The sequence below is a fragment of the Triticum dicoccoides genome, chromosome 4B (assembly GCF_002162155.2).
Source record: "Triticum dicoccoides isolate Atlit2015 ecotype Zavitan chromosome 4B, WEW_v2.0, whole genome shotgun sequence".
Lineage (NCBI taxonomy): Eukaryota > Viridiplantae > Streptophyta > Magnoliopsida > Poales > Poaceae > Triticum > Triticum dicoccoides.
Genome location: NC_041387.1, coordinates 472,638,186 through 472,648,592, shown reverse-complemented (window position 1 = coordinate 472,648,592; position 10,407 = coordinate 472,638,186). Strand labels below are relative to the sequence as shown.

Genomic DNA, 10,407 nt, shown 5'->3' with positions numbered 1-10,407 from the left:
CACCGCCGCCGCGCTCCTAACCAAGTCATCGCCACCGCCGTCAGGCCACCACCGCCACTCTTCTTCGGCTGCGGCTACCCCTGTAGTCGTCGTTGCCCATCCACCCCCTTCATCTTTGTCCAGCACCAGTCCATCGCCAGCGTCGCCGTCATCTACCCGACCACTTCGTCTACTCCAACCACCATTGGTGACACCAGCCCCCCGCCGATTTGCACCACAACCATTGTCGAGTCTCCTTCTCTACTGGCCCCTATGACTCCTCGACATGGCACACAGCTTGTGTAGGTGCCTCATCTACGCATGCCCGGTGCTGGCATCCCTGATGTGTGCCTTTGTCCACGACGTGTCCCTGGGCCTGGCAAGCCTGGTGCGGAGCTTCGTCAACTTCGTCTTCGTCTGTCCATACATGCCCGGTGCTGGCAACACCGATGTGTGTCTTCGTCAATGATGTGTCCCCGGGCTTGGCAAACCCGCCGGAACGCGTCATCAACAACGTCTTTTTCCCGGCGCATCACTACTTCGACACCATTGTGGCCATGACTAACTCTGCGCCTCCTTGCGCCCGCGGCTCCACAACGACTTCCTCGACACCGGCCACCCCGACTTGACATCGACCACGATGTTCTTCACACGGCTACCTCGACCACGGCTACACCATCCTACGCTCTCGGCTACCTCGACAAACGGCACAAAGGGCTACCGCCTTACTTGAGCAACCTCGTCGGTTTCCACTACAGCCACGCCTTCCGCGATGCATTGACCGTTACGACTGTGGGGGGTGTCCGTCGGCTTGCCTTCGGATTCTTCTCCAGTCTCACCGTGTGATTCGCTACTGTTGTGACTGAGGGGGGATGTTGAGTATCGTGATTGTACTGGGAACATAGGATAGACTAGGAAATATTTTGGCTTGTCTTGTCCTCCAAGTAGATCATGTACTCCTATATATATGCCCATGAGGCTCAAGCAATACATCAACTATTCCACCAATCTCTCTCTCCTTCTAACACTTTTGATCAAAGAAATAAGACCACCATAATTTTTATATGGTTTGCTTTCTTGTACAACAATTTTATAGAATCCTTAGCAAAATATCATAAAAAAACATTGTTGTGTTTTCGTTGTAGAATTAAACAAGTACACGATCGTTCCACCCGAAAATAAATAGTGACATATAATTTTCCTAGGGTAAAGGAGAAAACCAGGTGAAAGATATGGATTGATATTGTAAATGTTGGTGTCCACCCCGTCCTTTAAATTTGGTCAAAGATAAAAGAGTTTGACTTCTTAAAACATACGAGTTATTTTGATATTTTCTTGGACTTAACTAGGTAACAGCGCCGCACATGAGACTTCCCATGCGGTGGCTCAATTCTCTTCCAGCTCCATCCACATAGCATGCATGCGATGACATTATCAATATTCTTGTCAATGATTAAAATTTAAAAGTTTTATCTCTCAAACTGTTAATCAGATTGATGATCCACTTTAACCATTGGCTTCGGCACGATAAGACCTTCAAAACTAGATCTTATGTTTACATGTTTTGACAACTTTTTATTTCGTCCGTACTTGTCAGATTATGTGCACTTACTTGCTAGCTTATTAGCCACTTAGTAGCCAGATAATATTAACTTGTCAGATTAGCGAACGTGAATCAACATCAACTCATACCAGTACCACAAACCAAGTTTTACTCCTTCCATTTCAATATGAACTACACACGAAGCAAAATGATTGAATCTACACTCTAAAATACGTCTATATACATCTGCATGTAGTCCCTATTGAAATCTCTAAAATGCTTATATTTAAAAACAGAGGGAGTAAAACTTGGTTTGTGGTACTGGCATGTGTTGATGTTGATTCTTACTTGTTGTTAACACTTGAGTACCCGATGTCTAGCTCGTGTAACATTTTAACATCTAAAAGCATATACACAATCATTTGTGGCAACTGTTTACTGTAAAGATGGCAATTATATTGACATGATCTGGCAACTAGTGGCGATGAAAAAAAATCATCAAAACATGACAACATGGGATCTTGTTTTGAAGACCTTGTCAAGGCTAACTCCCAGGTGAAGACGGATCGTGAATCGGACTTACAGTTTGTGAGATAAATCATTTGAAATTTTGAATTTAGCAACTAAAGCGATGTTGTCAACATGATTCGACAGATTTTTGCATGTATGCATGTGTCCTCTCCGGACACAGCTCCTCTAACGTGTCGTGACGCCCACTGACATGTGGCCCCGGGCCCATGCGTCAGTGGCGCAATGGCAGCTGGCCGTACGTCAGAGGATCTGCCTCCGTCCTCTCCCTATTAGAAGAGAATCCCAAGCACCTCGAACCTCTTAATAGTGTGGTTGCCCTATGAGTCAAAACAAACCAACACAAAACTCCCGAATCTGGATAACCATGTATTTTCTCTTTTTGAAGTGGTGGTGGGGATCAACCATTTCCTCAAAACAATCTTCGAAGAACCAATGCCTAAGATAAACTCCGTAATCGTCACTAGTCCAACTGACCACATTCTCATCACTCCAAAACACCAAAGGGACTAAATGCACTTTCAAGCTAGAAGAATTGTCATGTACTCCTTGCCAGTTTTTTTGTTTTCGATCCAAGGGTCTTACTGACAAAAGCCAAAGGATGACCATTCTGCATCAGGACTGCTCATATACCAACATCACACGCATCAGCTCCACAACAAACTGTTGGGAATAATCAAGCAGTGCCAATACTGGAGCATTGACTAGAGCATGCTTGAGAGTTTTGAATGTACTGTCTATCGCAGAATTCCTGATAAACATAGCACTTTTCTTCAATAAATCAGTCATAGACGGATAAGCCTACCGATAATGCCATAATGTTTTATGAACTTCCAATAATAATTTTGTGAGACCAAGGAATCCTCTCACCGCCTTGACATTTTAGGAGTAGACCAGTTCTAAATTGCAACAATTTTTGTAGCATTAGTAGACAACCCTTTTATCAATGATGATATGGCCTAAATATGCAATTTACTGTTCATCAAAATCGCATTTGCTTACTTTAACCCCCCAATTCTTCTAGAGCAAGATTTCTAACACCCTTTCCACATGCGCTAAGTGTTCTTCAAAGCTTTTGGTGTAGATGAGTATGTCCTCAAAGAATACTAGTGCAAACTTCCTCAAGACAGGGGCGAGATCCTTGTTCATGGTAGTTCATCAGTTACTGGTAAAGGGGTACTTTGCCTTGATGGTCATCACCTTGCCGCAGTTGAATTTGGACGTCACGGTTGCGCGGGAGGGGGGGCACCGGCTCCGCCTTGCCGCGGTGGCGAGGCAGGCTCCTCCTTGACGCGGGCTCACGATAGCAAGGGCGACGCGAGACCGCGGTACCGGAGCGGCCGCTCAATCATGAGCTCCATTTGCTCCTGGTACTCCTCATCCGCGATTGCCGCCTCCGTGAGGTTGCTACGGCTTCTGTTTCTCCTTGTTGTTGGAGGACAATGTGATATCCTTCTTCTCGGAGGAGCTGACCGCCGTGCAGGTCGATGGCCCCAGATAGCGTCGGCGGCAGCGCCAAGATTCAGACCCGAGAGGAGATCCGAAGCCGCCACCTGCCGGCATGGAGAACCTCTACTTTGGCAACATCCGGTGAGCGGAGAGGACAGGATATGCGGGAATCAAAGATGGAAAGGTGGTGATCGGTGGAGACAAAGAGGAGCAGAGAGGTTTTGTGGTGTGGATGAAGCCGCGCGTACATGGTCGTGGTTAGGCAAACGGGCGGGCACCCTACTTCAATCTGGCGCATCGACCGGAATTGGCTTCTCGATCGCCGTGTTGGCGTTGAAGCGACGCCGCCCCCTCATCCGGTCGCGTCACTCTAACCGACAACAATGCCCTATGGAGCCACGTCCGCTCTATAGCGGGTTGACCGGTATAAATGTGTGGCGACCGCTTCGCACGGAGAGGGTTTTCGGGCGGAGAGGATTTTGGGGTAGGACCGGGGTGCCAGACGAGTATGTGGCGGCGGTCCGGATGCCCGCAAAGCTTTTTCTGGTTTGCGTCCAGTTTGCGGGGTTTGGGACAAGAGGACGCGTCCGCAGACACACCTCGGTCCTCATGTTTGGAAATGCCCTAGCATGCAAGTGTGATGGTTCAAGAAGAAATACGGGTGGATAGCAATATAATTGAGAGATGACGTATTCCTCGAGGCTATTGCCTAAAATCACCAGGCAAATCGAGCAGCATCGGTTGCTTGGAGGCACCAAATCGAGCAGTGTGGGTTCGTGGATCCAGTCTCCCAGGCTCCAAGATAAAGTGACGCCGCCCGGCCCCGTGTCGCTTCCCCGTGGGCGACCCGGGTGCTCAACCCTAGCCGTCGGCCCCTCGATCCTCCCTCCTCCTTCCCTCCCCGCCGCCGGGCAAAGCCCGTGCGGTGCCGGTGGCGGCGGGATCTACTTGCGCTCTCCTGCAGTAGGGGCCGTGGGGGGCTTTCTTCTTCGCTCTGGCGGCAGTGCTCGGAGTCCGGCGCGTCGTGGCCAGTGGGGGCGCGCGGGCAGGAGATGGAGCAGGGCAGCGCGGCGAGCTGGTCGGTCGCGACACGCGCGGGGGCTGGGGTGACGCGCCCCGACGCACCTCCTTCGCGCGGGGGAGCTGCGTCTGGCCGGCAGCGCGAAGGCTGGTGGCGTTCGGTCTTGGCGCGAGCGGCGTGGCGGCGCGCTTGCTAGGCGCGGGCGTGGTCTGGCGCGGCGTTCTTCTCGCGGGCGGCGCGGGGGCTCGCGGTTCGGTTGGAGGCACAGCGGGGGCAAGGCAAGGGCTTTCACCTGATCCTGGCGAGGAGCACTTCTGGTTGGTGGCTGCAGGTGGAGAGCCAGCATCGGCGGCGGCGGCAGCGGCGCTGGATCAGCCATGGGGGCGGCGGCGCCGAGATAGCCCTACCAGTAGGGTGTCTTGGCGTGCAGCGGGCGTCCAGTCGCCTCCGTGTGAGGGGATCGCGGTGATGCCCCGGTGGAGTTGGCGCCGGAGTGAGGTTGGAGGGGCGGGCCAGATCCAATCTGGCGGCAGTCTCTTGGTGTCGATGAAGGCCGTTGGAGCGGATCTGGCTTTTGCTCTGCTTGGAGGTTGTGGTTGCTCCTCGATGGCGATGTTGGTGGAGGTCTGGTTCACCCTCTCTCGGCAGTGCGGGTGCTGTTGGACCTCGGCTTCGCGGCTTCGGCGGATTTGCTGCGGTGATGGCGGTGCGAGGCTTCAGGAACGGTGCTGCCTACCTCGTCAGAGTGGAGATGCGCAACGTCACGGATGAAAATCATGTCCGGTTTTTGGCCGGCCGGCGTCGATGGCACCCACGGGTGTCGTTCCCTTCTCTGAAGGCGACGTCGAGTGTGTAGCCATCTCCCTTGTGATTGGTGTTGGCAATTGTCTCCAGGCAAAAGCCTTGGTCCTCTGGAGCGGCATGTTGGCGGCGTCTGCGACGTCGTTTCTCTGTTGGGAGCATCATGCAAGGAGACTGAGCTTCCTGTTGGCGCTCCTCCGGTGTTCGTCGTGGCCCTGACCGCTCTCCTCCGGTGCTATATATGGTCGTCGCGGATGAATCCAAAGGAAGCTGGAGTTGCTATTCTTCAGAGGTGATCGGTGTCGATTAAGACGCGGCGAGGTTTTTCGGTTTTGGGCAGGTTTTTCCGTGTTGTAGTTGTGTTGTCATGTGTGGCTGTTCTGATGATAGTCGGATGTGGTGTTGTGCTATACTCGTTGTTCGCAGCGAGCGATAGATATCATATACTCCCTCCGTCTAGGCGAGTAAGGTGGTGTTTGTTTCTCTAGTCCTAGGACTTTTTCTAGTCCCTGGGACTTTTTGAAAAAGACTCTCAAGGAGGTGCTTCTAAGGATTTTTAGCAAAAAGTCCCAAAAAAGTCCCACCCTGTTTGATTTGCTAGGGACTTTTTCTAGTCCCTACACTAAAAAGTCCCTGGAAACAAACACCCCCTAAGTCATCTTAGGTTGTACACCGTGACCAAGAAGGAAGGGAAAACGAGAGTACTTAATGTTCATTTGCTAATTAATAACATTGCATGCAATGAACTAACCACTATATGTCGTGCGTGGTAGTCTCAAGTCATTAAAACCGTGCACACCCCACATCTCTTATTGGTTGATATGTCAAGAAACAAGAAACGAGGTACAATTTAATGCACCGCGCCTAAGTGTTTTGAGAATATTTGGTTTTCATAAGATGACTTACACAGCTAAACGGAGGGAGTACTAATTTTCTTTCCTTCTACAAAGCTATAGTACGCAATTTGCGTACCCTCGAAAAAAAGTCTCCCAGGGCTCCAGCTCACCATCACAAATGCGTGCTTCGTGACAGACAAACCAGCCGAGTTGTGTGCGTCGCAACAGAAACAATTCTGCATCTACGCAACCCATCTCGGCCTCAAGAACACACGCAAAACTCCTCCCATTGCAGGACAAAACAAAACAATGGACAATTACTCACATGTCAATGAGTCAATGACCCTCACTTCCTATGTACAAAAAAATCCAGCATCGTACCCCACGTCTGATTTCCCAAGCCAGTCCGGGAAACCACCGCCATGCCGGGCTGCCGGCGACGCCGTTTCCGGCGTCCCATTTTCCAGTCGAGCTGGATGGAGCTCCCAAGTCTGAAGTGAACTGACCAATGTACTGCTGCACCAAAGTGATATCATCTCCTTGTGCGCACCGAGATGGCCCTCCTGTCCGGCGTCAGGGGCGCGCGCCCCGGCCCGGGCGCGGCGGGGCCGTACACCTGCTCCTGGAGCAGCCGCGCGTCGGTGCCCATCCTGCGCACCTCCTCGTGCCGCGCGATGTGCTCGTTGCCGCCCTCCAGCGCGGACGTGATCCTCGCGTACGGCGCGCGGACCACGAACGCCGAGCTCTCGTACGCGCCGCCGTTGCTGCCTGCATCGGCCGCGGGGCTCCTCCTGTACGGAGGGGCTCTGTACTGGCCGGGCTGCTCCGGGGCCTCGCGGCGCACGCCCCCGCCGGCGTGCTCCGAGGCGTGCCTCCTGTGCGTCGGCCGCGCGTCTTCCGAGCCGTTGGGCACGCTGTCCTGGAACTCCGCGCGCCGCGCGCCGTGCGTGTTGTCGTCGCCGCCGACGCCGTCCATGCCCATTGCGGAGGCCGTTCTTCTGTTGTTGTAGGGAGGCCGACGCAGCTGCGGAGTCCAGACGAGGTCCTCCACGACATCGTCGTCCTCTCCGTCGCTCCGGTCGAACACAATGCTCTTCCCCTTCGGCGGTGATGGCGCGTCCCGTGCTGGTGCGTCCGACCATACCGAGGAGACCGTGCTCTTGTCGCTCCACGACGGCGACGGAGACGGAGACGGAGGCTTCTGCGGCTTCCCCGGCGGCCGCGTCTCCCGCTCGGTTGCTCCAGAACTCTGCAAAGGATGGACCTTATCGTGCCCGCGGCCGCCGCCTCTCGGTCCCTTCCCATGCGACTCCGTCCGAGACAGCTCCACTGCCGCCCGGGCGGCCATGGCGGCGAACGACGCTGACTCGAACGCTGCCTCCGCCGCCATCCTGACATCGTCGTACTTCTTGGATTCCCTCGACGCCTTCTCCTCTGCTCTCTGCCGGGCAAGGTTCGACCGGCTCACGTTGTCATCGGCAAGCCTCTGCCTCCTCTGCACCTGTCACACATTGAATTTCTCACCATTTAGATTACAAATGGGAATGCCTGATGATCTTTTGTCCGATGACATGACACTGACGGACTGACCTCGGAAGTTTCGGTCCTGACCTCAGGCTGTTCGACAGATTTCCCAGCCGGCGCCGGCACGTTCTTGGCCTGTTCACTCTGTTTGCTCTGCATCCCAAATCACATTACCACATTAGCATTATGCAACTGACTCATGAGATAGGATCGCAAAATTCGCATGAACAAGACGAGTCGTGCAGCCTGCAACTAACCTGATGAACCTCTCCTCGGCTTTCGGGGAAGTCGAGCAAGATGTCGTTCTCGGCGGCAATCTCCCTGGCCAACCTCCTCTGCTGCCCCGCGCTCGCCTTCTCGCCAGATAACCTCTGCACTAACTGCAACAGCACCAACCCTCTTAAATCCCAGCTCCGGTCCACCACCACCACCCGGCGACGGTTGGCGATGCGGCACGTGAAGCAGCTGGAGCAGACGAACCTACCGTGGGATTGACGACGGCCTGGGAGCCCTCCTTCGCCGCCCTCTCGAATTCCCGGCCGAACTTGCTTGCCAGGATGGCGCGCGCGTCCAGCAGCTCCGGCAGCTCGCCGCAGCGCGCCGACGCGAAAATCAGCCCCGCCGCCGCCGCCTTGATCTCATCGCCGCACTCTCTGAATGTCATTGAATAATCAACAAATTAGAATCTCACGCCGTACGTACAGGAGAAACCAAGAGAGGAGGACCATGGAAGAGTTGAAGTACTTGGGCTTCTCCAACTGGGCGGACTGGTCGACGAGGATCTTGCAGTAGTGCTCGATGATGTCGAGCGCCTCCAGCATGCTGTCCTCCTCCATGACCTGCCCCGCCTGCGCAGCAGCACACGCCATTCGGCGTTAGTACAGCCGTACGGCAAGGGGAATTTGAATATTTGACGAGGGGCTTGTATGGCCGAGGAGATGGACATACATACCCGGGCGAGAGCGCGGTCGAGGTGGCCAATGGAGAGGAGCTGCGCGACGTCGCCGCGCGCAATGGAGCGGCGGCCGAGGCGGGGGCGGCGGACGACGGCGAGGCGCGCGACGGCGATCTTGATGAGGGACTTGAGCTTGGCGGTCTGCTTGGAGGTGCTCTTGGTGAAGAACCCCATGGCTGCGCTGCCTGCCTGCTAGTTGGCCTTGACGCTGGACGACCGATGGGCGATGGGTCGTCTCTTTCTCTCCCCTCGCCTCCTTATATCGCGAGACCAATGGCGAGGAAGAGAAGAGAAGAAGACGAAGGCGAGGGGGCGATGGATCGTTTCTTGTGGACTACGGAGTCTGGACTGTGATGTGCTGTGTGGTCTTGTGTTTTGGGGAATAGGGTAGGGCGGGATCCAAAGTCCCACCCCGGCACGAGGTCGGAGTAACTGCACTCCGTGAACGAACGTGCTGCGGGCGGGCCTGGTCAAACGAACCGATGAAAAAGTTACATGGAAAAGCACCTGCAGCGAATATCAAAAGGTTTGCCCGGGAGCCCCAAAAGTGGAAGTAGATCGTGGTCACAAGTTATTACCGCAGCCTATTCGTATGGACCCTACTATTCCACGCACGTAGTAGGAGGTCAACTTGGCCGCTGAAAATACATGTTCGTATGTCCACATCTCACCTGCTGTGCTGCGATTCAGAGTTTACTTTGGCAAGTCTCCTGATGATTTTACCGCGCAAAAAAAAAAGTCTCTTGATGATTTCGGTTTTGCCATTGGAGGAACCAAAAAATGAACCTTCTTGGCGTCGATTATTTCCAGCTGCAAAAGGTCCAACCAACCAACCACTTGCCATGATAGAACGCCAGCCACCGTGGCATCGGCATCGTCTACGGGCGCCTTGCCGGGTGGGTGATGCCTTGCTTACCAGCGCCACCGTGACATCGCCTACGGCCGCCGGGTGATGATGCCTTGCTTACTACTCCTTCCCTAATCAGTCTTCGTCGATCAGATAATTTATTCAGTAATCGTTCGTTCGGCGGCAATCCCGTGCCACCGTGGGTCCATCAGACAGGGTGTAAAGCCGGACACTCCGAGCATGTCGCCCGCGCGCCGTGAGCAAGACACGGACACGGACACGGACCGAGCGGCGCACCAATTCGTTCCATCGGGGTTTGCGGCGTACGTGTCCCTCCCCGCTCGCTTCTCGTACTACCGTATATCATATCATATCATGGCGCAGTTTTGCCTTCGTCTTTTTTCTCTAAGAAAATTTTAGTCTATTTATTTTTCAATTATGAAGGTACAAAGAGCACCAGAGGTAATGAAAATTACAACCAAATTCGTACACCAACTAGCAACGGCTACTAGCACTGGAACGAGCCGAAGGCGTCCGGCCGCCATCATTCCTCCCTCGTCGAAGCCGGACAAACCTTGTCGTACTATACAGTTGGAAAGTTGTCATGCTGAGAGCATCTCCAGCCGTTGGCCCCCCAGGAGGCGAGCCGGCGCGAAAGTCGGCTTTGGGGGCGATTGAGTTCCCAGACGCCACCCCCAGGGGCCGATATCGACGCATTTTAGGCGCTATTTTGCCCGCTTTTCAGCCCACTTTCGGCAAAAAATCGGCCCGTTATCGATGTAAATCGGCCCATATTCGCCGTGGTTCGACGCAAATTATTTTTTTATCACATAGTTCATCACAAAAAATCAATAGAAATCAAATACTTCAATACAAATTATATAGTTCAACAAATAAAAACTCATATTTCATCACACGTCGAGC

The 10,407-nt window shown here is 53.8% G+C and overlaps 1 protein-coding gene across 1 annotated transcript; it reads right to left on the bottom strand.

Annotated features, from left to right (window-relative positions):
- Nucleotides 1-6,190: 6,190 nt before the first annotated feature.
- LOC119290944 lies at nt 6,191-8,973 on the bottom strand. The gene is made up of 6 exons (XM_037569625.1): nt 8,634-8,973; nt 8,426-8,529; nt 8,166-8,334; nt 7,939-8,061; nt 7,748-7,834; nt 6,191-7,658 (listed from the first exon to the last, which is right to left on the bottom strand). The coding sequence occupies exons 1-6, from the start codon at nt 8,808-8,810 to the stop codon at nt 6,690-6,692; spliced, it is 1,629 nt and encodes a 542-aa protein (XP_037425522.1). The 5' UTR covers nt 8,811-8,973; the 3' UTR covers nt 6,191-6,689.
- Between the last annotated feature and the right edge of the window lie 1,434 nt (nt 8,974-10,407).

Excerpts from the sequence above, each read along its gene's own strand:
- LOC119290944 (XM_037569625.1), bottom strand. The coding sequence starts at position 8,810 with ATGGGGTTCTTCACCAAGAGCACCTCCAAGCAGACCGCCAAGCTCAAG. Across the intron at positions 8,530-8,633 it reads TCGACCGCGCTCTCGCCCGG|GCGGGGCAGGTCATGGAGGA; the intron begins GTATGTATGTCC and ends GCTGCTGCGCAG. Across the intron at positions 8,335-8,425 it reads GCCCAGTTGGAGAAGCCCAA|AGAGTGCGGCGATGAGATCA; the intron begins GTACTTCAACTC and ends AATGACATTCAG.